Source organism: Parus major, chromosome 3 (genome assembly GCF_001522545.3).
Source record: "Parus major isolate Abel chromosome 3, Parus_major1.1, whole genome shotgun sequence".
Taxonomy (NCBI): domain Eukaryota; kingdom Metazoa; phylum Chordata; class Aves; order Passeriformes; family Paridae; genus Parus; species Parus major.
The window spans coordinates 90,236,299-90,259,355 of NC_031770.1; the positions used below are offsets into that span (position 1 = coordinate 90,236,299).

At 35.1% G+C, this 23,057-nt stretch overlaps 2 protein-coding genes across 3 annotated transcripts in view; one reads left to right on the forward strand and one right to left on the reverse strand.

The window, feature by feature from the left end:
* The window catches only part of MCPH1 (microcephalin 1), a 129,494-nt gene that overhangs the window by 40,281 nt on the left and 66,156 nt on the right, over positions 1-23,057 (reverse strand). The window lies entirely within an intron of this gene.
* The window catches only part of ANGPT2 (angiopoietin 2), a 41,857-nt gene that overhangs the window by 2,151 nt on the left and 16,649 nt on the right, over positions 1-23,057 (forward strand). The window contains exons 2-3 of one of the 2 annotated variants that reach the window (XM_015621624.3): positions 20,365-20,520; positions 22,557-22,678. In XM_015621624.3, the coding sequence (XP_015477110.1) occupies positions 20,365-20,520; positions 22,557-22,678 (278 nt within the window). The remainder of the gene's footprint in view (positions 1-20,364; positions 20,521-22,556; positions 22,679-23,057) is intronic. The other variant, XM_015621626.3, reaches the window with a different exon arrangement.

Here is a 23,057-nt window from a genome sequence, read left to right on the forward strand (position 1 = left end):
TCCTGGGAACTCAGTGCCAAGAAGACTAGGATAAGAATATCTAATCATTCTTTGGGGGATCAAAATATATATGCTGATTTACAAGACAGAGAAATGTTTCTTGTATTTGAGCAAAGGCTTCTAAATAAGATGCTTTAGATAGCCTGGGGTTTTTGTTGCTTTGTTGTTTTTTTTTGTTTTTTTCTAGCTCTTCCACAGCTAAACATCCTGTAAAATAACTGTTGTTTGCCTTTTTCACTATTTTAACACCTGCTCTCTATGTCATCTGTTTTGTTCACAAAGAGCCTCCAACAAAAAGTAGCTTTTCCTCAGATTTACTTTGCTAGAGACACCTGGCCTGCAAGTGAAGATAAAAAGCAAACAATAACCCTTAAAGTTGCGTACAGAGTTTACTTGCTGATTTTGTAAGGTCATTAACACACATTCTTAGGTTCATATTTCAACCTCCCAAAATATAGTGCAAGGTCAGTCAAGGTGGGGTGAAAAAATTGTATTTGCTTGATTTTTTTAGTGTACTGAAAGTGTAATACAAGATTTGCTATTAAAAATAACCTGACATTTAGCTTCTCAGCAATTACACAAAAACCTTCATTGGGTCTTTATCTTTAAAAGTTATTTTTGTTCATTTAAGAGGCAGAACCTGTTTTGTTTTGAAGTTGTGTAAAATATACATTGTAAACTTCTAGTGTGAATTAACTGTTAAACATTGTTCTTGAAATATTGCACATGCCCAAACATTTTTACACACCTCCCCCTCTCCTGCCTTTAATCCATCAACTAAAGGAAACGTTCTGTTTCTGAATGAACACTGGGCTGTATGAATGGAACAGCATGGGAAGTGTGAGCTTCATCTGCTTAATGGACAAACACAATGAGAAGAAAATGAGTTAGATATGTCAATTCTTTTCTGATCTGCTCCTGCATAGGAAGCAAAAGACTTTTTTCTACAGTTAATACAAATTGCTTCTTCATGAAAACACTTTTTTTTTCCATCTGGACTTCAATAATGCATTCTACCACTACTGTATGTGCCATACATAAAACTGGAGAATGTCTTTTGAAAAGCAGATTATGTTTAAGCATTCAGATGACAAGCTAGAATAAACCACTATTCCACTTAATCCACAGTTTAGCAGTAAGCCAGTAAGTGATACTTTGAAGCAAAGGCCAAAACCCTAGATGAGCTGTGCTGCAATATACCTGAAATGAACTTTCCTCTTTGACTTTTCCCATCTTGGTATCAATTTGTATACTGAAGTGTAAGATTTTTTTCTAATGTGTGTGTGAAGAGGCAGAATAAAGCTCTCAATAATAAAATTTTCGATTAACTTGATAGCAGGTTGGTATGCAGCTGAGATACAAGATTGGAAATTTTAAATATAGACATATATGTTGGTTATTAAAGTTTGGAACTTTTATATAAAAAACACCAGGTTTTCAGATAATCCTAATAGACAGGCAATCCCTTAGGTTCAATGATTTAACTATTTCTATCTGAATAAATGGCAGCTTTACTATTTGAATCACAGCACCTGTACTCAAGGAACTGCAATTTTTTCAGATGTTAAGACATTGAAATAACTGAACGTTAACTGAATTTACTTAATATATTGACTGGATCCTGTGACTCAGGAGATATGACTGTCCACAGCAACTGTGTAAAAAAAAAAAAGGGTCATATTTTCTTAGTCTTTCCTGTTACCAACAGCTGAAAACAATGTATGATCAAATTGATGATAGCATCTGGAATACTGATAATTTATTTGTAGTTTATCAGCATATCAAAAGACTAGCAAGTGAAAGTCTGTATCAGGAGTTACTATTTAAACCCAAGGCCAGAGCTTCATCCTGATCCATCCCAGCAGACTAGGAGGGGAATGCACTGCTGATAGAAATGCAGTATCTTTGGATATGCTTAACTGAGATTCATTTTCCTTTATCTTGATACCCTAAAAGGTTATAATTATTGCTCTACTGAATGTCATTTGTCAAATACAAAAAGATACTTTGACATTCTGCCATCCAAAGCCATCTGCACACAATGGATAAGGAAAAATATATTGAACAATGTTGGATTTTGAAGTACCCAAGAGATGATTCTGACTCTGGCTCCTACATTCCTTTCTTAAGTAATGCATCTGTTTTTACTTACTGTGAAAACTGCTTGTTTCTGTCTATCAACGATTATTTGCTAAGCAAAAGATAACTGGCAGGACTTAAAAGAAAATACTTTCTTACTTTCAGATTAGTATGTTACCAGATAAAGTTTCCACACTACTCTGGATGATATAATTATGCAGTTTATTGTTGTATTTCCTGTAGGTAAATTTCGGTGACAGGATTTGAAATGATGCTATTGCATATGTTTGAAAACTATGTTGTAGAAACCATTTCTGCATCATACCTCAAATAATAAATTGGTGATACAGGTATGAAATTGTACAAAATCAGCAAAGATGAGATGTTCTTGTACAGATCTACAAGACAAAATTGAAATAGAGAATTCACCTTCTCCAAGGTGCTATCAGTAAAAAATGGGATAAATGGAGGCTTGTTTTACAGAACCAGTCTCATGCTAGCATTCAATATATATTTTCCTGTACTTGCTTTGCTATTAATGTGACCATAAACTTGTCATCTTCGATTGATCCAAACAGCAAAATGGGAGATTTTTTCTGTCAATTAGTGATAGCAAACTTAATTTCATTTTTTTCTTTTCTTTTTAATTTTCTTTTCTTTCTTCAAGTGTACATTTAGGAAATGAACTTGAAGATTCTTGACTTGCCAGTTTCCAGTTCTTTTTATTTGCATACCCACTTAATATATAAAATTTAACAGCATAATCTTTAGAATATCTTTGATAGTTTGTCAGAGAGACTGAAGCTGAGGATAGTGTTTCTTTTACAGACAGTTATTGTTACTCCTCCTTTTTTCTTATCAATTATAAAAAAATTCAACAATATGCATCTCACCTCAAATTTACCAAGTAAAACAATATAATTTGCTTGATTCCTAAGCTATCATATATGTATTACTTAAAAGGGAATTTACCTAGAGACCACAGCAATGGGTTAGACCCATTTCTAACCTTCAAAATATCACTACTAGCACCTTTGCTGCTCAATACTGCAAAACGCAGTAGTAGAAAACAGTGTTTGCTTTTGAAAAAGTACCATATTCTTTGATTTACAATACTAAGCAGCTTAGTTAACCATTATTTCTTTAATAACTTTTTACATACTTTAATGCAAGAACCTCCTGCTGCATCTGTCATTTCATGGGCTTCTACATGGGTTTGGCTGAAAGCCAGAGGAGGGACAAAGTAAGATGGTCTTCCCCTACTGTTACTATTGTTATAGGGCTAGACAGGCAAAGTGTTGCCAACTGATTTAGAATACATGGTCTTACATTTTACATTAGTTGTCTACAAGAGAGACACTGTTGCATCCACTCTTGGATCTTTGGAACTTTGCAAACCCAGAGTTTCATCAAGTGCCTTAGTATGTATTAATTAGCCTCCTAAAGTAAGTTGGATCAGCCTTTTCATCCTGAAGGAGACAAATAGAGGAATGGAAGACTTAACAGAAATCCCCCTTGAAGAGGCTGATTGTCAGCATTGCTGAAGAACTTACAAAAGCTAGCATGCTGCATGGCTCTCATCCTGACAGGCTTTAGCACTGAAGTTTGTAGGCCTGAAAATATAGAGACAATAGGTAGAAGGTACAACTGTGGATTAGACTGCAAATATTATATGAATATATAGTTAAACATTATGCTTCCCACTTGTTAAAAACCAGCTTGAGTACAATAGTCAAATCAGGATTGATTGCTTTTCCATCAGATTTTGGTGTCTTCCTATTCCCACATCCTGACAGAATCACAGAATCCCAGACTGGTTTGGTTTGGAAAGAATTTTCAGAGATCATCTAGTTCCAATGCCTCTGCTGTGGGCAGGGCCATCTTCCAGATCAAGTTGCTCAAAGCCCTATCCAGCCAAACCTTAAACACTTCAGGGATGGGGTGTCCACAACTTCTCAAGACAGCCTGTTCCAGTGTGTAACTACTCTTACTGTAAACCCCCCCACCCCCCAAAACACAAAACAAAACAGAAAAACCACAATGAAACCAACCAACAACAACAAAAAAAAACCCAACCAAAACTAAAAAAACAAAACAAACAAACAAAAAACCAACAAACCCCGCCAAACTTCCTGGAACTGGAGATGCAAGTTGTACTTCGGAGAAAAGTGGTTCTCGCATCTAGTTAATGTGTTGAGATATTAATGGGAGCCTTAAGGATACTTATAGAGACTGCATAAGGGAAAATGGAGAAGATAGCTCTGGGGAAAAAAAAAAAAAAATCATGTACCTGAAACAAGAATGCCACACACAGAGAAAATATTTTGGTGCTCCAAATGTGCCCTAGGAAATATCTCACTGGTAGTAACAATGAAAACAATGTGTTAGACTGTAAGTATCACTAGATCCTTCAAGAAAAGGAGAATTTCTATGGCACTGAATAAGACTTTTCAGAAATAAGCACTGCTGGTTTTAGCTGCCATTTTATTATTTGATTTTCTCAGATTAGCCAAATATAAACTAGAGATGGGAAAATAATAGGAATATTATATAATTTAAAAAGGCAAAGTATTTGGGGAGAAAAAAGTATAGCACAGTAATTTAATACCTGGAAATGCTTTAAAGATATGGAACATTATACAGCATTAAACCAAATAACCTAATGCACACAGTAAGTTAAAAAGTGTTTTACAACTGAAAATACTGTGGTCATTTCATTTTCTTGACCAGAGATATTTTTAGAAAATGGGGCAGAGGAGAAAATAGTTTTATTTATTCTCTAGTGAGAATAAGAGAATTATGTTTTGGTGAACCTGATTTATATTCCAAGTAAACCAGGCTCAGAGGAGATGTTAAAGAATTCTTCGAGTTACAAAATCCAGATCTACATTTTGTATAAAAAAAATCCCACACCTAGATAGTTCTGCAAACACTCACTGTTGTCAGTTCTTAAGCTTCCTAGAAAAAAAGATTACTACTCCTTAAAAGCTTATTTTAAAAAAAATCCTTACTGTGTTCCAAGTAATTACTGAAAATCTGTTAGTTTTTATCTGTTTGTGGAACAGGTTAACCCTAAAATTAAGATGATGTTTACAAAGCTCAGCAAACGTATCCTGCAATTTGTGTGATTAAATGATATCTATCTAGTCTCTTTCCAATTTTCAGCCCATTATGGCTTAGTCTGAAGAGAGAGCAGGAAGCTACAGGAATCTTTCTGCTGTCTTTATATTGCCCGTATGAAGCTTTATCAGTTTAGCTAACTATCTTCCAGGAGTCTACTGAAGTTATATAAAGGTCTTGCTACTAAAAAGAGAAGGCTGAGAGAATATGCAACCCTCTCTGTTAAGTTCTCTCTCTGTTAATAAAAGTGTGGATGGGAATCTAGTATTCTTCACAGACATTTCATCTTCTTTACTATTCACAGAAGCTGTAAGGAAACATTTTCCTCTCTAGATGAGCAAATACTTCAGAATTCTTAGACGACAGCAACATTTTTTGCAATTCAGCTGTCTCTGGAGATTTCTTGTTAAATCCAAGCAGTATCTAAGTGTCATAGCTTTGCCAAACTCCCTTTAATAACGTAGGGAAAAAATGATCTTTTTAGTTTTGTACTAGTATTCAGGTCTCAAGCATCATGAGAGTTTTAAAATAAAAACCACAACTATACAGTTTCTTTATCTCTAGGGAACAACATATCAAATTTATATCATTGATTTTGCTCAGATATTAAAATCAGTGTGGTGTGGAAGCACAGCTAAGAGCTTATTGTTTACAGAAAGGGGAAAATAAAGCCTTGGTAGAAGGCCTTGGTAGAAAAGATTCATTACTGCTCTCTCAATATTAGCAACTGAAATTCCTCTAATGGGCATTAAAGTGTTAGACTGTGTAAAGTGTTAGACTTTTAATAAATATAATTATCAAGAGACTGAAACTAGCTATGTGCATTTCAATATCTGTACTAAAGCAATGATGAGGACCAGATGATTCATTATGAAATTGCCATAAGTTGTGTACTTCAGAAGCAAAGTTTTAGTATGTTATTTGAATAAACTGTTTGTTAAAATCACAGGAAAACACACTGAGCAAACGTTTGATCTTAATCACTCCACTTAAAAAAAACTTTTTGACAAGGATAAAACCTAGAAGTTCTCATCTTTGGAGAAAATAATTGTATCAATTTAAAAATAGTAGGATCTTCTGAAAATCTCTAGTATAACAACAACTGAGCAGTGTCTTAAGCCCTGTCTGAACAACAGCTCTACAGACCTGTTCGTTCTCTCACTGCAGGCACTAGGAGTCATTCACCTCCTGCACTCATGGTATCAGCTTCATCGCTATGCTTGACTTTTGGTTCAGGCCTGCACCTGATGTGCGTGATCCTGGAAGGAAAAAGCCTCTTTGTTCCATTCTGTCAGGGTGTGGGAATGGGGAGACACCCAGCTAAGTGGAAAGGACATTTCCTGGGCAATAGCCATAGCCCCCATGGCAGCTCCCCAACACGTGATGTGATATCTGTGTGCCGCAGGGTTGCTGCTCATCATGTGACCTGATGTACAGACTTAGAGGTACCTGAGAGATTTAATTTTGATCCCTGGCACCTAAAAATCATTTTAGTTTTGTCTTCCTTGACAGAACTTGATGAAGACATCATGTTATGACACTTTATATACTTGCTTTAGGTCTTTTCTCATGAACTACATTATGTTCTATGGAACAATTTTCCTCATTTTCCATTTACAAGGTGTAATTACCTGCATGATACTAGTTCAAACCTACAGTTTCAGAATGAAATATAAACTGGCACCTTAAGGAGAATGTGCCATTCAGTCAAGAAGCAATAGCCTCAGTTTTCCAGCTGTCAACTGACAATCTCAGCTGTGCAGTCTTAACATTCAAACACAAAAAAGCTTCATATCAAGACTAAAATACACTATTACAAATAGTAATGGAAAGCACACTTGCCATACTTTAGTTTATGTTAACAGATGCTGTGTCCAGTCAGACAGTTTTCTTACTCAAGAAGATTCGCCAGTGAAGACCTAATGAAAAAATTTCCATATTTTTGCTTTTCTTTTCAGAACGATTTTTTACAAATAGGGAATTCAACTATTCAAACGAAACACGAGTTTCCAGTTTCTTAGTACAATTTAAAAAAACTGTTAAAGTAGGCAAAAGACAGCTTAAATGAATAAGGAAAAAATATAAAAATCTTGTGTTTTACTGCTTCTAAGGAATTGACTTTAAAATACCCTTAAGCTTCCTTGCATGAGGTCTGAACTTTGACCATATTAACTATCCCTGTGTTTTCACTTATGTTAAGCTGTCATCCTGATGCCAGATTTTCTGAAAGATATAATGTTTGCCTATAAAGTAATAGTAAATTAAAAAACCCTATTGTAACTGCTACTGGAGCCTTACTGGGAATGTTTTCTGAAAACTACTCTGACATGATGAAACAAAGTTCAAATAAGTAGAAAGTAAGCCCCTTGACTAATAACCCAGCCTTCAGAAAGAGTATAAACTGCAACAAATATAAACAATCTGACCTCATTGAAATCTTAGCACATACAAACAAGGATTCTGACAACTACCGTTTACCAGCTAGGCAACAAAGTTTAAATATATAGTTGAAAATACCCTAGTTTTTTCCCCTGACATGTAAGTTTATTTGACTAGAATCTAGAAAAAACTTAGCCATGTCTTGAGTTCAGTTTCTTTGTTATGGTAAACTTTATTATTTTAAAAAGGCTCTGAGGACAGCATACAAAATCTTAGCTCTGCTCCAAATAAGTAGAAAAATTCCCACTAACTTCTTAGTAAAACTAAAAATACTTAGTTTCACTAATTAAATATTACTAAAACAATACTGAAAAAATATTTGAAGTTGATAATGGCATAGACCAGTAAATCAGACATGTGCTTTAAAGCTTAATTCATGTGGACTACCTCTAAGTAAGTAAGGATGCTACTGGAATAGAAAAAAGAGTAATAATTTTCATCATGAGGAAATAAACATTTTCCTTTTCTTGTCTCTCTTTAGTCCATGTGGGAGTAATATCTCCCGAGAGTCTCATTCAGTCAAGTCCTTTGCACTCACCATTTTCCTCAGTGAATTTTCTTCCAACTGCACAATGTTTTGTAAACTTCAAGCAAACCAGAGAATTCATTCCCTCAGCTGGCTTTAAGTTCAGCCTTCCAGTTCCCTTTTGCAGCTTACTGCCATTAAAAATTTCTATCCCTATTCCTATCCACATTCACTTTTAAAATTCTGCTCACACAGATTCATTTCCTTTATTTCTTTCCTTCAATTAAAGTTATGCAGCTTCCTGGCTGTCCCTTTCCTCTACATTCTTTCTCATTTAGAATTCTCTGTTCTAGATTCTTTTGTCCTTATAGCTAAATTTGTTTTTAACCTTCAATGCAAACTTCCCTGAGTATTCACAGAATCACAGAATGCTTTGGGTTGGAAAGGACCTATAAGGTTACCTAGTTTCAAGTACTCTGCTGTAGGCAGGGTCACCTTCCACTAGACCAGGTTACTCAGAGCACCATGCAGCCTGGGGTTGAACACTTCCTGGGATGGAGAGATGTCCATAACTTCTCTGGGAAACCTGTGCCAGTGCCTCACTACCCTCACTGTAAAGAATTGCTTCCTAATATCTAACCTAAACCTACCCTTCATCAGTTTATGGTCATTCCCTCTAGTCCTGTCACTACACATGGCTATGTGAAAAAGTCCCTCTCCAGCTTTCTTGTAAACCCCCTTTAGGTACTGGAAAGCTGCTCTATGGTCTCTGAAAACCTCTTCTCCAGACTGAAAAATCCCAACTCTCAACCTGTCTTCATAGAAGAGGTGCTTCAACCACTGGATCATCTTTGTGGTCTTCCTCTGGACACATTCAAATCCCTTCTAATGCTGTGGGACCCAGAGCTGGATGCAGGAGTGGTCCAGCTGGGGTCTCACCAGACCAGAGCAGAGGGGCAGAATCCCTTCTCTTGCCCTGCTGGCCATGCTGCTTTGCATGCAGCCCAGGACACCATTCGCTTTCTGGGCTGTGAGTACACATTGCTGGAGCATGTTCAGCCTCTCATCCACCAGCAACCCCAAGTCCTTCTTGGCAAGGCTGCTCTCAATCCCTTCACCACCCAGCCTGTGCCTATGCTCGGGATTTCCTGGACCCACGTTCAGGACCTTGCACTTGGCCTTACTGAAATTTCTGATGTTTGCATGGGCCCACCTCTCAAATCTAACACAGCTTTCTTTTCTGGCTAGGTGCATATAGTATCAATGTCATTATACTTTCTCCACTGCTAATGTGCTTAGTGTACTCAACTTGAGAGCAGTTTTACATCCATGAGAGTTTTTGGAACTCAAAAGTCTCCCTCTTCAGTGGTCCTCCTGCTCAGATCTTGACAGACAGGGAACAGTGTCCTTTCATAAAATACTCATCCTATAATGTGTAGCTTTGGTACTCAGACATTTTTTTCTGAGATTTTCTCTTCTCTTATGGTTAATGCCAATAGCATCATTTGTTTTGAGAGGATCTGCCTTCTGGTCTTTCTAGAAGGGTACCAACTGGCCTGGTGTCAAGCTTTCAGGAGCACTGACTGGAGCTCAGCTCAAGAGGTGACTTGCCATCACCACTTGAGTAGTCAGGGGGTACCAGAGACAGAGGAAGTTTTGGAAGCAATGGATGGAAAGACCTGTCTACCCTTTTCTGTTCCAAAAACTTAAATTGCCTGCTTTTAGATGGATAATTCCAGTTATTGAGACAAAAACAAACAAACAAAAAAAAGTATTTTTAATCAGAATTACATTTTTTTTTCTGCATCACACACTACATTCTGTTTCTGCAATATGCTGCCTATATATTCTGATCTTGCTTCCAAATATTCGTGTTTGTCCACTTTTAACACAGTAGCTTCCTGTTTTATCTTTCAAGCATAGAATTCCTCAGAAGCTTTTGCACTAAAGACTCTTAACTGGGCTAATGGAACAGTACAGGGAAATAAATAAGTAGTATTTGACAAGAACATATAAGATTGCTAATTTTTTTAACTAAGCAGAGGTGACCACCTGAGCTTCTTTTTTTTAAGGCAGCCTATAGTGCATTCTGTAGTCATATTTAAGGGTAGTTTGGTTTTCAGGTCCTGCTTCCAATGCCCAGTATTTTGGAAACCTTTGGGAAGTTCTCTGACAGGTTTAGTCCAGCAAGTGAGGAATTTTCAAGCTGGTGATGAAAATGTAGCAGTTCTCCACACACCCCACCTCCCCAGTCCATCTAGCATATTATCAATGGAAACAGTAGTGAGAAACAAGCAGTGCATCTTAAAAAAAAAGCTACAGTACTGAGCACAAATTTATTTTCCCTTCTCCAAAATCAGTGAATGGGTTTAGTAAAGAAATTCAGTCCCTCAAAACTGAAATCGGCAGCTGACATGTGCTTCCCCAAATTCTTGGGCATTCAAAATATGTCAGGCCTTCAGTAAAAATCAATGGTTGTCACTTGGTAGCATCATTGAGGCTTCTACAAGAAAAATATCTCATTAAAGCTCAACAAATTATAATTAGATGCCAGCGTGTTTCAAGGCTTAAGAACTACTGAAAATACTTTCAGTTTCCTTAACCTGTGAACTTTAAAAAGAATCTAATTTTTGTCATGCTGAAAGATGCTCAGTAAAGATGGCTTTGAAACCGGAGACACCCAGTTTTATAGCTTACAAAATGGACTAATTGTGTACCATAGCTTCCTAACTAATTTGATCCTTGAACTCCAAATCATTCTTCCTTCTGGTTGGAAATGGAATGCAAGATGACTGCTTCCCTAGAAAGCAATGCTGAGAACGAACTGTAAATGCCTAGCTCTTTTTCATTTCCCCAGTAACATGTTTTGAAAAGGGGAATTTGCTTCATATTCATCAGAAACTTTGACTCTGATTTGCTTTACCACATCGTGAGCTATTCTCTAAAATAGACTGTCCTGTTGAAAGAGGAGTTCTTAAAAACACACTTGATATTGTAAGTTGAGATAAAAAAGATAAATGGCTGTAAATATGACTGATACATTTGCTAAATATTTTTTAAAGTTTATGAGGCTACACAGACAATGTTTTTTATGAAAAATGTCATCAGCCTATCTGATAGTAAGTTAATTTCAGCTGCCTATTACTCAGTGGAATGGAAAAAATACACAAATGGAAAGGATTATTGAGATCTGGGATAGCAAGTGTTTATTCAGATATCATCTTTGTAGGGCAGAATCTCGTTCTTACAGTGGTCTGGTAAAGTCCTGATTCCTTGATGGTAGCATGCAAGTTCAAAATCCGATTGAAAACGTGTAGACTTGTTTCCAAAAAGTTAGAATATTCAATTTGTTAAATTATAGCCCAATGCCATAACCTAGTATTTTAAATTCAAATATTGATTATCAGTATTTCCTACACAGTTTATAAATATGGAATCCTCATTTTGGGTACTGATGGCCTGTTGTATATAACGAAAAATATTTACATGCATTTCAGTGAATGGCAGAAGCATCACTGGCTTCTTGTCTTCCTGGCTTCAATGCTACTGAACTTTGGCAAAATGCCATTCATGACTCACACTATTTATTTATTTATTCTTTATTTTTAGACTAATGGGAACTTTATGAATTCCTTCCCTGATTTTTAAGAGAAATACCACTTAGCTATGATCCAGAAAAATGGTGATTCAGAATCTTAAATGATTGCCTTAATGAACTCGTTAAGAGCCTTAACTCTTAACGAGTATGGGTAATCACCAAATAATTGATTTTAATTTTGAAGATAATCTTGTTAAATTTTGGTTTTTTTTAAATTATTTACTTACATATAAAGAAATTCACACTGTTAAGAGGTTTATCAAGTTGGCTATTTAGTTTCCATTAGCAGTGTTTTTTTGAAAAGAATATTTTTCATTTGCAATTTAATATACAACTGCCCAGAAATGCACCATAGAAAGTATGTGCATCGTATATACAAAGAACCCACGTCATCCTCCAAATGACAGAACACATGTGTAGGTAGGAAAGCAGTAGTGTAGTATTACATGTACAAAATAAGCTCAGTGTCTGGAATGGTGGGAGCTCAACTCTACGGCAGCCTTTGGGAGTGTTTCAGCTGTCAAAGTCTCTTCCCTTTTTCTATGTACTCCTTTGCCTTTTCTGCATCATCATTTGGATTGCAATATTCTTAGGTAGCTCAAAACATACAGCAGAAAGCAAAATCATGCTGTAATAACTTTTAGAATTAGGTACGAAATACTTCCATTCAAGAACACAGATTTAAAGTACTTTTTAATAAATATTTGCACAGAAAATGAAGACATTTCTTATATTTTATTTCATGTTATATTAATCAAAATTTAGTTTATGTTTAAGTAGAATTTTGCCATTAAAGGAGGGAGGGGAATATTTTTTCTTCTGCTAGCAAGTGTAAATTATAAAAGTGTAAGAAGTGTTAAAAGTGTTTCCTCTAAATGTAATGTAATCAGACAAGAGAATAAGCTGTTAGGCTTTAGTTTAATGAACAAGTGTACCTACCAGAACCATCTGCATATAATTTACTTTAAAGTCTGTGTCTACTATTTTAAGAGTTTTGTATTTTATTACACAATTTTAGCTTGAGTATTTTCCAGTAAATCACAGCTCACTTCCAGATAGCATTCATTTATGATGTTACTTTCACCTTTTGTTTGCTGACAGGAAAATGAGATAAGAGAAAAATCTTAGCTGGAGGTCTGGACAGGCAGATGTGTTTGATGGGGCATGTAAGAATCTAATAGTGTAGAGACATCTCAAGCATTCCCATATACATTCCCAAAAGATTTTTTCCCTTCCCTTGAGAAACAACTCATAGACCATTGGGACTTGCTGCTCTAGGGGGGAAAAAAACCCCCAAAAAAGGGCAATTTTAAATGTCTCTTTTTCAGACATGCTTGCATTTTATTTCTGCAGTGTACTAATCTTTTCCCAAAAGTTATAAGCTCCTAAAATTGATAACTTACTTCCAGAAAACATGGAAAAATAAATTATTTTATTAAAAGCTGATTTAAACTAGCTTAAGGTCTGATTGATGGGGATTGATGCAATACCATTAAAAATGTGTTCCCTTAGGTCTGTCAAAATAAGTGACTCTTGGAAAGGGTAGTATTCTTCTATTTCCATTCTGACTTTAAGCAGTAACAACATGGACAGACTGAAAATAAGTATGAAAAGCTATTTTAAAGAGAACAAAATTGTCTGCAAAATTGAAATTTTGACAGTATTTTGCTTTCATAACACCAGTGCATTAATATGACGTGTAAATACACACATGGAGTACCTGTCAATATGGTTACATACATGCACATTAAGGAGCATGTATAGCATATATATATTGGTAAAATAATACATATTTCCTACGTGAACTGATATAATGAAATTGAGGCAGTGTTTTCTTCGTTTTTAAAGAGTATACTACATTTCACTGTTATCTATACTCAGTAGGATCCAAGGTGGCTCATACCAAGAAAACCCTCCCAATATTCAGACTTCAATTATACTACAAATAAACAATTATTTAGTATTTTAATTGAAAAATAAGTCTGTTAAAATAGTCTTTGAAAAAACCTATATTTTTGTTTTTATATAAAAAATGTATCTGTGAATGAGAAATTTAAGGATTTTGTGGCATATAAGGATAACCTTTTACAATCGGAAAACTGCCTATTGACACAGCATTAAAAAAAAAAAAAAAAAATCCAAATCATGGGCTAAATTCTACTACAGATGACTCATGAAGAAATCAGATGTGGCCACAATCCAAAGAACACTGCCACTTTGCAAAAAGGGCAGGGCAGCTAAGACCAAGCGTTACCAGGTTAAAGATACCTCAAGACATATGGAGTACAAAAAGCAGAAAGGTCTCATCTGTATTCTGAAAAAGTATTCCCAAAGGAACTGAGACTCAGCAGATTTCTTATTTTGCCCTGTTACTAAAACTAAGCAAATCTGATTATGGATGCTTAAGTATATTTTCCATCTTGCTCGCTTTTTTGTGTATAATGAACATCTTGGTGAATGAAACACAGGATGATGACTACAGGTACTGGAAGACTAAACTCACGTAGTTTAAATTTGCAAAGATAAGTTTTGAATAAAGCACATGACATTTTTATTAAGGATGTGAGAACCATAACTCAAAGCTTTTGACAGCTTAATATATGTCACATGTCATCCTCCCGTGGAAGGGAGCACCCAAAATTCCTCAATGCCTTTGGTCGAAGAGGAGTGACTAAGCCAAAAGTGTCCAAAAGAAAAACACAGTGTTTTATTAACAGGCAACACACTTGGCATGCAAATGTGTTTGCCCTTATATAAAGAGAAATGAGATAGAAGTGGAAAGGGGATCATGAGTTCTGGGTCCAGCCCTGATCCAACCAACAGGGTGTCCAAGGTCCTGATGGTGCCACCTGAGCTTTGTAGGGGTACTGTTTTATAGGTAAATTTCCCTCTCCTGGGATTAGGTCTCTCACTCTTCATGTAAATAAGTGAGTAGATGCAGCCCATTATTCTGTACCTTTCTGGAAATGAGTTGAGGGTCATTGAGGGTCTTTTCATAGTCCTGACGCCTCTCTACTGGATTAACCCTCAGCTGACAGTTCATGCCTGATTCTTGACCCCACTTCTGCCCATCTGCTGTCCTTTATGTCACCATAGACCAGAACAGGGAAGTGGGTTCCAGAAAGGTGCTGCCCTACTTTCTGACAGCCCCTCTTCCTAGCCACATCCTGTTCTTACTTGCCCACTTGAATAGCCATTAGCATTTGAGATATAACAACTCCTTACTGCCTAGACTTCTTACAATATACCAAACTCTGTAACTTCAACGCTTATTTAAAAGGTGCCTAGCTGTAAATGTATTTTTTAGTTGCTAGGTTTTCTACTGGATCTATCCCACTTTTGTAAATACAAAACAGACGTTAGAGGAAAATCACTATATATATGTCATTAGCCCTGCAGTTTTCTCTGTATCTATATTAGATGACTAAGCATGCATTATGCGATGTAACACCACCTGTTCACACAGGACACAGCACTGTATAGAAACTCATAATTAACATTACCTCTTGCTGAAAATGAATGTTAGAGTTGACAGAATCAGACTATAAACATTAAGAAAATCACCAAACTTTATCTGGAAAGCCTGCTCCAATAACTGACAAATTCTACAAAATAGAACAAGCATCCAGTTCTATTCGTACTATTTATATGGAGTAGCATTTGGCAAAGGAGGGATATATGTATTCATGGAGCATAAATGCTGCCAGGAACATGACTGTTTAATTAGTATAGATTAAACATTTGGCAGCAAAGAACAAATGCAAGACATCATTCATAACTTAAAATGGAAAAAAATGGTAAGTCAAATGTCTATAAAATGCACAAATAAGTTGCTGATTCTTTGAAAAATTCTATAATATGGACAAAACTGTACAACCAGGAAGGCTTTTCATTTGACTGAGTATTGATAACCTTCATAATGGATTAATACTAGCTCTGCCAATGCTTAGAAAACATACTTCTTTTAGTGCATACTCTACATGTTGTCTTTCTTGCCAGTTTAAAGCTTGTTTAAAAAAATAGCCTTGGCTATAAAAGCAACGTGTTGGAATGTGCTCCAATATTATTGACCTGTCCTTGTTTTTTTGGCAACTTAGCTGAAGTATTTTCGCCAAATTTTATGATTTTATATGATTTGAAGTAATAAAACATGATGCAGCCCCAAAAGTGATGACCTTAGAGAATTTTTCTCTTTAAAATGCATCACAATAACTCTATAACAAATCTTAACTATGAAACTATTTTGATTTTCCCAGATGTTTTTGCAATTTAAGCATATTTTGAGACATGTTTTTTCCCATCTGTGCTTTCATTTTTATATTTACTTTGCTCAAGAATACATGCCAGCCAAATTCTTACACAAGGGATAGAATGTTTAATAAAAAATCCCAGGAAGAATCACTTAAATACTGCCAACTAACTATTCCTTCTTTCAAATAGTCCCTCTCCCTTGTACTGTCTTTAAGATAGGATTCATTGACTGACTTCCTTAAAAGCAAACTTTCTGAAAGAAGATGCATCACTAACAGTCAGCTATTACGTTTTAACATTTATTTTGTTCAAAATAATAATGTAATCATGGTTAACACAATTCTTATAATATTATTCAAATATTATTTTAATTAAAGAGATGAAACCATAGCTAGCACTATGGCAAGGGAGAAATCTGGGAAATAATCCCTGTTTCACCTTCCAGATTTGAGCAAAATAGTGAAGAAGACAGACATGCTGTTCAAACTACCCAGCCTCCTGACTGATGGGTGCGGACTGAGGCATTCATTCCTGTGTCCTTCCCTCTTTTAAACTTCTTTTTTACCCAAGCTATTCTTCCCCCTTCAGAAACTCTGAGCGCGCTCACAAAGAAAGGAGGCTCCATGGCAGGAGCTGATGAATAGTTCTCTACAAAGAAATGTGCCACAAAGAACTGCAGTCCTGCAAAATGGCTGCTAATCCTCAGTGTTGTCAGTGTAGCTCAGCCGTGCCTGTGGGAACTGAAGCCCTTGTTAAAAAAGTTCTTCCACCACTCTCAGCAAAACCCAAGGGCCTTGCTTGCTGGGCCTTGCAGTAGGAACATGTTCTGCTGTCATTAAGGTCAGTGGGAGATGGTGGGGCATTTTGGATGAAAGTCATTCTTTTATTCCTCTTTGAAGAAAGATTAAAGTAAGCCACTAAGAAAAAGTTAGGATGTTGTAGTGGTAAAAAGTGCTACTTTCTACAGTTTTGAATTGTATGATTAAGAGAGAGGGGGGAAATAAGCAGAGAATGATCAGTGTGTATCTTGGTTCAGGTCAGAAAAAGAGATTTTATGACACGTACACGCAGAGAATATACAGAAGTGGAAGAGGATTAGTGAATATGAAGGAAAAAATAAGTGTTTTATGTAATCATGCTTTGTAGGATTTCTAGGGAAAAAAACCACAAGAAGCTCCAAAGCCACTTAATAGGTCATTATAATTTTGATGCTTCATGTTGCTCCAAATTAGAATAAATGAGTCAGATGATGAAACTGGCTTTAAATCTTAAATCCCTTTTGGTGTTCACAATTCATGCTTTCAAGTAAGCACAGATACCATATTCCCTAAATTACATATTTAATATTTTTTAAGTTGAAAAACAGATGTGAAGACAAAACTGGAGTCAAGAGAATGCTTAAGTGATTTAGAAATCACCACATAAATGAGAAATGCTTTAAAAGAGATCAGATACTTGGACATATGCTTACACTTACAGATATTCAAATAAGAGAAATTATGACAATGCAGATATGTGTGTCCAAACAAATCTGCTTTCCAAGGTTACAAGTACAGTGGCAAGGGGTATAGAAATCTGGCAACCAGAACCACCAGATGCCTTGAAGTGTAATCGTGGGTTTTGTGTACAGTATTCAGAGCAACCTTACATCTGTGTATTTGAACTGGGCAATTGCCTAAGCTTAGCATAAAATGTTTACCTTACCTTTAAGCCCAGAATTAACTCATTTTCTAGTAGTGTGTTTCAGAATAACTCAGTGATAACAATTTCAAAGAAGTCATGCAGTTCTGTAATCCTGTATGTAGAAATTACTTTGCTCAGATTCTCATTCTGGCTCTCTCTTTGGTGAACAAAGAACCTTGAAGAATGAGGTTAAATGTCCACAATTATTTAATGAAAAAATCAAAGCTCATGAATAATCTTTCTTTGCTGATCAATTTATTACAGTCTTCCTTTATATTTTGGGCCTTTTTTTCTAAATTAAAGATGATGCAATATTTTCATGCATTGAGTCTGTCAGATGAAGCCATCTCCTTGATCTTGATAAAGGTATTTCCATACTTAACTGTGATACTGAGGCAAATAAAATGCATTCTGGAGATCTCACTTCATAGTCTTTTAACAGAGCTCCATTTGAGCAAAATTTTTTTTAATGTTATCTATAATGATGTCCCATCTTTCAGATTCAGTTGCTAAATTTAAGTTGGACTCAAATAATTTAATTTCCAGATGTCTATTAGTTGTTCTCTGCCTTCATCTTACTTTAGTGAAAAAATACTTATTTTTATCTATATAAGTCTTCAGAATTTTGCAGTCTTTCAGAATTTAGTCCTTTGACTGGGGTGCACAAGTACCAATTTGCATTGCTTTTTAAAATAAATTATCACTATACTCTGACATCTCATAGTCTAATGATCAAGGACCAAAGATATCATACTATTACTACTCAGAAGGCACTGATCGTTGTGCAACTTAAAAGAAAAAGCTAAAGAGGTCACCAAATAATTAAAAAAATTCCAACACGTTTGGTCAAATTAGATTTCTGTCTGGGTGGAGAAGCTTTTGAATATGAGGAAGAGACTGGAGCAAAAGGTAACACTTAAGAATCAACCATGTGAATAGTGAACAACTCTAATTACCATAGTATGATGGCAATTGAAGATACCCATGTTAAATTATTATACCAAAACTCAGTTGATTGTATGCTTACTTGTAGTATTCAAAAAGATCATTATGCAAAGAGCATGTAAAGGCTGCCTAAAGACTGGTTTTAAGTCTTTGTGGTACACTTGAGAAGTAAGTATGCTTATGGAGCAGAACAGTAGATGCCAGATCAGAAATCTCCCTGTTGTGCATTGCAGTTCACCAGCTGCATGGGGACACTGAAGTGAACAAACACATACTGCTTTGACAGTTTGGTCACACTGAGCATCAAGAAATAATGGTCACTTCAAATGTAAGAATATACTACCAGTTTTAGAGGTTTTGATTTCTTAATATACCTGGTTTTCTTCATTTGCCAGCTTTAAAAAGCAGCTGTGAAGTAAGAAAACAAGAAAGCCCTTGTTCAAGTAATATTTAAAGGGGGAACCTTAAATATTCAAAGCTGATAGATCTGCCCATCGATCTTTAGCTGGTTGGAAGTGGAATGGTTATATCTGAACAGTGGCTTATAGAATATTAAATCACAAGATGCTTTTTCCTCACTGATCTGAAAAGTAGCAAAATAAAGTTCAAGGTGTCTCCTTACTACAAGCCATCATTACTACAGCCAACTCATCTGACTCATTAATATCAACATAAGACTATTAAAATATTATTTTTTAAAAAAATCAAGATATCAACCTGTTTTACCATCTCGCTTAGATTAGGAATTGGTAATGTATTACCATTTGCGCTTAATGACACAAACTATTTTTTATTAGCTAGTATTCTCTTTGTAGGTAGAGCACTAAGCGCAAGATTTATTATGATTCTTTTAACAGAACAGTGTTGGAGTGAAGTAGAAGTTTGATTCTAGAAATTTCCTCAGTGAGTGGAAAAAAATGAAGTCTTGTGGCCCGGACTTTTATGAATTCAAACATAAGCAATGATACATTAAAGAAATATGAAACATTTGCAATTACTGACTGAGAAATAAAGAAGTGTGTAGAAAAAACAAACTGCTTTTTCATAATCCAAACAGGTAGAAAGAAAGGATTACACAAAAGGCTACTTTAATTTTCTCCTTGCTACTTATTTTCTCCTTACTTTCCTTGAAAGCAGGGTACTCTGTTATAAAATGACTACTAAAAAGGCCTTATTATTTTAGACTGAAATTACTTCAGTCTAGTATTTTAAGCAATTTTTGTATTCTTTAATATTAAGCACTTAAAGTACTTACAGTTTTTTCTACTGCTTTGTGTCTTTATTTGAAATTCTCTCTGATAAAAATGTACATATAACAGTGTTAAATGACATCTGACCTCTTCTCTGACTTCCAGTCATGTGACGAAAAATGCTTTTAAAATAGTTAAGTGTAAATACAGGAAGATGACTAAACTCCTAAACTTTTATCTTCTAAAAAACTCCCATTGCTGCCAAAGCCAGTGAAGCTCCTCTGATGGTTACAATGGTGGGAGCACTAGGGCAGAAAGTCTTCCAAGTGCCTGCAAGCACTTTCATCACTGTGCCTACCACCTAACTCCTGCAAATCTCTGTTCCTGCCTTTAGAAAATGAGTGGCTACACATTGCTTGTCACATTTGGTCTTCCTCTCACAAAGCTTAACGTTGAGAAACTTAACATAAATACATAACAGACAAGGACAAGGACCAAATTTGTTTAGCAAGGCTGCCAAGAGGCTTACTGTACCACCCCCTTTCCAACATTTAAAGAATGCAACTATCTTCTCTCTTTCCTTTCCCATGTAGCTTGAGAATTACATTCAAGACAGTATGAAGAAAGAAATGGTAGAGATCCAGCAAACTGCAGTACAGAACCAGACTGCAGTAATGATTGAAATAGGCACAAACTTGCTAAATCAAACAGCTGAACAGACCCGCAAATTAACAGATGTTGAAGCACAAGTAAGTAATGAATTTAAACCTCAAAATGCTTCTGCTTCCCAAATACTACAGCTACACATTTAACACTGTTTAGTGTTACACACTTCTGTTGAACAATTAGAAGTCAATCATTATGACCCACAGTTCTACCCCACTTAAGGAAACATTCATATTTGATAACGAATAGTTCCATCTCAAGCCCAGTGTTGTCACTTGAGTGATTTTCATTACAGTATTATTTTAAGTCTAGAAAGACAATTGTTAAATTAATCTTTAAAGAGAATGTATTTAAAACTACTATACTATATCCAGGCATCAGTTGGGTCCTAGTGTGCTTTATACGACCCTCTCATTACTAATCTAAGCTGAACGAGTCTCTTCAAACTTTGTTCCATTTACCAGCTTAATTGCTTTTTTTAAACAGAATCTTTCCTTTTTTATTTTTTTAACTTATCAAGAGAACTATGTCTTTTTAATTAATGTGTTCACAGATAACTAAGTGGATTAACAATTCATTTCCAGTACAATGCACTGTGTTATGGTTAAAAAAGGGATACCTAAACAAATCAGAGATTAATAAAAAATAAATTAGGAGACTGCTAGAAAAGTATATTGACACAGAAGTAAACTTGTCTACTGTACATTTGTACATTTAACTTCAAACAAAGACAAATGGGTTCTATTTGAAAAGCATTATGTACAAAAAGACATTGTGTTAAACAGAATGCAGATACTAGTAGAAGGCCAAGTCCAATCCATGTAGAGTGATATGCATTTGTAGTTTTGCAAACATGGTAGGAAGATGCAGACTTATAATTGCCAAAACAAATAATGGATATATCATGCAGCACATAACATTTTGTATAATATAAAAAGTATGCAAAGTCTAAAATCCTTATTAGACATTTTACTTATCTGTGGAATTCATCCAATGAAATAAATTACATTTTTTAACTTAAATCAAGACTTTGTGAACTCTTTGATAAACTGGTAATACGTAGCTCATAACCATACTGAGTTCAACTTTCATTGTATTATTCAGGAGCCTAACATTTTGCACATGTTGAGAGAATTTATTTATTAATTCACACTAATGTCTTTATGGAAATTACTCAATTATTTTCTGCTTAGAGGAAGAAAATCATCACTGTAACTTTCCTTCTCTGCTTGAAATTACTGGTGACTGGGTTAAGGGCTTAATTAGCAACATAAGGAAATTAACCAAACAATTGCTCTCTCAAGGACACTTACTTTTGGCAATAGTTTTCAATTACACTTAAGTGTGAAATCATGTCCTGAATGACTGTTTAACATGAAGGACATGAGTAATCAATTCTTCCTGTCAAGGAAAGCCAGATTCTTTTGAATTAAAAAAAAGCTATTCTAAAACAATGAGAAAATATTTCTAGAAAACTTGCCTCAAAGTAAAGTAATACAAACTATAGGGTATCTTACATGTTTCCTAATATCTGCATTTCTTCATTTAAAGATGCAAATAAATGCATTTACACCATGCATAGAGAAAAGGTAATATTAAATGAAAAGAATGAATCGACTAAAGTTCACATGATAAATGCTTCAAAATATAATTTGGGATTGAGTAAAATAGCTAGGAGAGAACTACCAAAGGGTTTCAGGACTGTGCCAAGATTTCATTGAGTAAGAGACTTAGTTTCAACACCAGATGGGGAAAACAATTCAACTTATTCTTTGAGCCACAACCATAATAGTTCCAGTAATGAAATAAGAATTATCATAACAGAGGGAAAGGTATAACAACAAAGCTGAAGTACACAGTAACTCTCATCAGAAACATAGCATACTACTGAAATATTCCAAATAATATATGATAGTGTGACAACAAAATTAGTGCAACTCTGTGTATTCTTCTTCATTCTGATTCTATGAACATTTGTGCTTACATTAAGTGTTGAAAAATACTTTTTTAATCATAGGTCTACATAGAGATTTGCATGATTTCACAACATAACAAAATTACCATTTATTTAAAAGAAGTATCTTTTAAAATAAGTAATTTTTTTGTAAATTTTTTTTAGGTATTAAACCAGACAAGCCGACTTGAACTTCAGCTTTTGGAACACTCTCTTTCAACAAACAAACTAGAAAGGCAGATTTCAGATCAAACCAATGAGATAACTAAATTACAAGAAAAAAACAGGTAAGTTTGCACAGCCCAATAAAATGCTATTCCATGAAGTGCCCTTCTAATAGTTTTAGAAACAAATGTACTCAAGGAGGAAAATAAAGGTTTGTACACAAGCTTTCCAAACTGATTACGAAGTGTTACCCACAGTTGTTACAAAGGTCACATATTACTTAAAGCCTAGGAGATTGATGCAGGTTTATTCTTGCATTCTATTTATATATTGTTCTTCACTATTTAAAATTGTCCTTTATATGAGGAACTTAAGGCTAAAACTGAAACAGTACTTCAATTGCACCAAATTTATATTTTTCTTTAGATTTATCCAGATGAATTTGATGTAACCTGATTCAAAGTACTTGAATGTAAACACATCTCCAAAATTTTATTTCCA